The 5,000-nt window shown below is 46.2% G+C and overlaps 1 protein-coding gene and 1 long non-coding RNA gene across 2 annotated transcripts in view; both read left to right on the top strand.

Annotated features, from left to right (window-relative positions):
* Positions 1 to 3,493, top strand: part of LOC134451848 (keratin-associated protein 10-4-like) — a 3,969-nt gene extending 476 nt beyond the window's left edge. Inside the window, 7 exon segments of the mRNA XM_063202245.1 lie at positions 1 to 98; positions 101 to 289; positions 465 to 644; positions 679 to 923; positions 2,195 to 2,537; positions 2,999 to 3,177; positions 3,464 to 3,493. The exon segment at positions 1 to 98 is cut by the window's left edge and continues 476 nt beyond it. Of these exon segments, the coding sequence (XP_063058315.1) occupies positions 1 to 98; positions 101 to 289; positions 465 to 644; positions 679 to 923; positions 2,195 to 2,537; positions 2,999 to 3,177; positions 3,464 to 3,493 (1,264 nt within the window).
* Positions 3,494 to 3,716: 223 nt separating this feature from the next.
* LOC134452919 (uncharacterized) overlaps positions 3,717 to 5,000 on the top strand; it is a 4,181-nt gene continuing 2,897 nt past the window's right edge. The window contains exons 1-2 of the long non-coding RNA XR_010035530.1: positions 3,717 to 3,751; positions 3,933 to 3,965. This is a non-coding gene — a long non-coding RNA (uncharacterized LOC134452919). The remainder of the gene's footprint in view (positions 3,752 to 3,932; positions 3,966 to 5,000) is intronic.

Raw genomic sequence — 5,000 nt, forward strand, 5'->3', positions numbered from 1 at the left:
CTTGTCTGTCTGCATGTCTACTTGTCTGTCTGCCTGTCTACTTGTCTGTCTGCTCGCCTGTCTGCCTGTCTACTTGTCTGCCTGTCTGTCTGCTTGTCTGTCTGTCTCTCTACTTGTCTGTCTGTCTGTCTCTCTACTTGTCTGTCTACTTGTCTGTCTGTCTGTCTGTCTACTTGTCTGTCTGCTCGCCTGTCTGCCTGTCTGTCTGTTTGTCTGTCTGTCTGTCTGTCTGTCTACTTGTCTGTCTGCTCGCCTGTCTGCCTGTCTGTCTGTTTGTCTGTCTGTATCCATCACTCATGCACGCACTCTACCTCAACATACTGCACCTTTGTATCTGTCTGCCTGATACATGAGTCTGTTAGTAGGCTTCAGTATGTCTACCTGTCTAGTATCTATCTCAGTGTGTCTGACCTGTCTATCTATCGTGTGAGCACTCTACTCTACCGAAACTTACACTACACTACCTGTCTGTCTGTCTGTCTGTCTGTCTCCACTGTATGTCTGTATGTCTGCCTGTACTCCTGTACTCCTTGTCTGCATTCCTGCCTGTCTGTCTGCCTGCCTACCTGTCTGTCTGTCTGTCTGTCTGTCTGTCTGCACTCTTGTTTGTCAGCCTGCCTGCCTTTCTGTCTGCCTGCTTGTTTGTCTCATGTCTGTCATGTGAGTGCTCTACCTTAGCATACGGCACCTTTATATCCACCTGTCTGCCTGTCTGTCTGTCTGTCTGTCTGTCTGTCTGTCTGTCTGTCTGCCTTCCTGTCTGTCTGTCTGTCTGTCTGTCTGTCTGTCTGCCTGCCTGCCTTCCTGTCTGTCTGTCTGTTTGTCTTTCTGTCTGTCTGCCTGCCTGCCTTCCTGTCCGTCTTTGTGTCTGCCTGCCTGCCTGCCTGCCTGTCTGCCTGCCTGTCTGCATGTATGTCTGTCTGTCTCTCTGTCTATCTGTCTATCTGTCTGTCGGTCTGTCTGACATGAGTCTGTCAGTAGGCCAGTCACCAGGCTTTACAACTGTTTGATAAGGTATTTATTCTTTCTATCAGACTAATTGTGTGTGTGTGTGTGTGTGTGTGTGTGTGTGTGTGTGTGTGTGTGTGTGTGTGTGTGTGTGTGTGTGTGTGTGTGTGTGTGTGTGTGTGTGTGTGTGCGTGTGTGTGCGTGTGTGCACGTGTTTCCTTAGATGCCAAACGTCGAAGTAAAACCAAACAGAAGGGGAACTACGACAGAGGACGACATACAGCAGGTGTGTGTGTGTGTGCGTGTGTGTGTGTGTGTGTGTGTGTGTGTGTGTGTGTGTGTGTGTGTGTGTGTGTGTGTGTGTGTGTGTGTGCGTGTATGTATTCTTTACTGTAATGCATATCATTCACCAGTAAGGCCCTTTTGTGCATGATTCTTATTTTACGTAATTATTGTATATCTCACAGCATGGTGGCAGTCATGCCAGGTCTAGTGTAATGTTATGTAATTTAATGGGTACAGACTGATACACTTCATGTTGTATGTCTTGTGTTTATATATGTGTGTGTGTGTGTGTGTGTGTGTGTGTGTGTGTGTGTGTGTGTGTGTGTGTGTGTGTGTGTGTGTGTGTGTGTGCGTGTGTGTGTGTGTGTGTGTGTTTGTGTGTTGTGTGTATGTGGGTGTGTATCATAGGAGTGATGGACCTGGTGACGAACGGGGTGGAGGAGGCTTTAGATCTGTGTGAGTGTCTCATCCTGCTCTCATACACACACTCTCTCTTGTGTAGCCAGGACGGTTCCTCTCTGCCCTCTGCTGGCTGCCTGTGGTAATGCCACAGTTTGGGATGAGCGTCATGTGACTGAATTTCTATCTGCCTTTCTCTTTCTATCTATCTATCTATCTATCTATCTATCTATCTATCTATCTATCTATCTATCTATCCATCCATCCATCCATCCATCCATCCATCCATCCATCCATCCATCCATCCATCCATCCATCTATCTATCTATCTATCTATCTATCTATCTATCTATATATCTATCTATCTATCTATCTTTGTGTTTGCAGCTAAAGTGGTGGAGGATAATATAGTGAGTGAGCATGTGCGAGGTAAGAACACCTGTGTGCTGTCTACCTGCCTGTCTGTCTGCCTGTCTGTGTGCCTGCTCATCTGCCTACCTATCTGCTTGTCTGTCTGCTTCTTTTTCTGTCTGCTTGTATGTATGTTTGTTAGTCTGTCTGTCTGCCTGCCTGTCTACCTGTCTGTCTGCCAGCCTGCCTGCCTATCTATCTGTCTGTCTGTCCATCTGTCTCTCTGCCAGCCCATCTGCCTTCCTATCAGCTTGTCTGTCTGTCTGCTTGTTTGTCTACATGTCTACCTGTCTGCTTTCCTGCCTGTCTGTCCATGTGTCTGTCTATCTGTCTGTGTGCCTGCCCATCTGGCTAGCTATCTGCTTGTCTGTCTGTCTGCTTGTCTGTCTGCCTGACTGCTTCCCTATCTGTCTTTCTGTCTGTCTGCCTGTCTGTTTGCTTGCCTGTCTTTCAGTCTGTCTGTCTGTCTGTCTGCCTGATTGTCTGTCTGTCTGTCTGTGTTACATAAGACGTTACCCTGCAGACTATGCTAAAACCCTGAGGCTTTATTGTCTAAACAGGTACACTGTTATTTCCCTGTCTGCAGAGAAGGCTTATATGTTGCATCAACGTGATACATGTACAGTATATTATGCTGGCTATCATGTCATGTGACCCAGGGGGACCAGTGCTAGCTCACCTGTGGCAAGGCCAAGTGATAGCTCAGCTCCATACCAGGTAGTCCAAGCATCTCATCTTGATAGTTCAGCAGGAGAGGGGGGAAGGTTCTGGTTATGGGTCTTGCATGCACCGGTACTGTATGTCCACAACGTGCTGGGGAGAACCAAGGCTGCCAGCCCTCCTCTCACCCACAGCTCTTCCATTGATCACTTCCCACCTCCCATGAGCACCTGGCCCTTTTACATGGGTGGTCCCAGACAAACCAACAATTTCCCTGTCTGTCTGTGTCTGCCCATCTGCCTGTCTGCTTGTCTGTCTGTCTGTCTGTCTGTCTGTCTGTCTGTCTGTCTGTCTGTCTGTCTGCCCATCTACATACCTGTGTGTCTGTCTGTCTGTCTGTCTGTCTGTCTGTCTGTGTCCCTGTCGGTCTGTCTGTCTGTTTGTCTGTCTAACTGTCTGCTTGTCTGTCTGTCTGTCTGTCTGCTTGTCTGTCTATCTCATGAAACATTTTAAACTCAGATTAACAATTCCTGATTCTCTCTGAATCCCCCAGTGACTACTCAAGGTGAGTTTTTTACTTTCTTTCTTTGAGATTTCAAATGTGGTTGCTTCATTCTGTCCCTCATAGGCTACATAAGGCTTAATCTTCTGTATATACTCATATAGAATACATAAGTGTTGATCTATATGGTAATACTTAACTTGACGCCGGCGTCATACATATAATATATAATACATAATGTATGACATGTCACAACAGTGCCGTAACGCAATCATGTTTGTGTCATAAACATTATGTCAATTTCATAAACATTGCATGACTGTTGTCATGATTCCGTAATTGTAAAGGCAGCCCAAACAATGGCACTTTTTCATGACCATAAAGTGTTTATGACTCGTCCATGGCTGCGTCATGACACTGTTGTGACCCTGTCATGACACTGTCATGTAATGCTTATGACATTAGCATCTATATTTGCAGTGGTGCTGATCTGAATTGTCTGTTTGTCCACAGTTATGAACTGGCTCAATAAGGTGGCTGACGTTGGTGAGTATGTATATATGTGTGTGTGGGGTGTGTGTGTGTGTGGGGGGGGGGGGTGTATATGCCTATGCATATATGCACGTATGTGTGTGTGAAATGCTCACATGTCCAAATACATACAGTGTTTCAGTACATAGTACACCAGCCTAATCTCTCTCTCTCTCTCTCTCTCTCTCTCTATTAGGTAAAGGAATAGCCAATGGTGTGTGCCGAACAGGTAAGTGATGTGTGTGTTACGGTATATTGTGTGATGACTGAGATGAATGATACATGTTAATGTTATTGAGCGCACAAAATATTTGGACATAAACAACTGTTTGAAAGTTGGGGGTGTGCACCATCCACAAAGGAATCCAGGTGCCAGATGATTGCAGAAGATAGATAGGCCCATTTGACATTCCACATTGTCTGTATGCACAGATACCGCACAAATACACCTACCGCGACAAGAGCGAGGCGAGCGACGGAAGTAATTGACTTTGTATTGAGTCGCGCGACAAAAGCGATTCTGGAGACTAGAGCGATTTGCGCGACGAGCGTGACAGTTTGAAGTTGAAATCCTTTCAACTTTCTATGACGCGGTTCGGCGACAAGCTGCGACAGCCAATGACTGTATAGAGGTCAGTGACCACAGCCAATGGGAATGTTTGAATGCTTTGACTTCTGTTTGTAGCCCAATTGGGCGGGCACCCGCCCAATTGGGCTACTTTGGATGAGCGTCTGCGGGTAAAAATGGGAGAAATTGGCCATTTGGCGTTTTTTTCCAGCCGTTTTTGGCCCATAGAAGTCCAATGTAATTTGTTGGATTTGGGCGGAATTTAGCGCAATTTGAAGCTTTTAGGCGGGATTTGGTCAGACACATCTGGCAACACTGGCTCCCACAGTAATCTTTTTTTAGGACTATTGTATGCGTGTGTGTGTGTGTGTGTGTGTGTGTGTGTGTGTGCATGCACACACTGTCTCACGCGAACCGACAATTGGCGCTGTGCTGCAGCCTCCAGAGCTGGTGTGTGAATGTGGGAATATGTATGTCGGGGACCCTATTGAAAATGAGATGTCACATCTCAAGAGGCACTCCCCGTAAATAAATAAAAATACATAAATATTTATGTGTGTATGCATATGTGTATTTGGAAAGCGCTTTGAGTAAACTTCATACTTGTGATACTGCGCTATATAAATACATATTGTATTGTATTGTACTGCAATGGGCTTGTTCCTGATGGCGCGTTCTGCAGCAGGCACAAGCCCA

Source organism: Engraulis encrasicolus, chromosome 7 (assembly GCF_034702125.1).
Source record: "Engraulis encrasicolus isolate BLACKSEA-1 chromosome 7, IST_EnEncr_1.0, whole genome shotgun sequence".
NCBI lineage: Eukaryota > Metazoa > Chordata > Actinopteri > Clupeiformes > Engraulidae > Engraulis > Engraulis encrasicolus.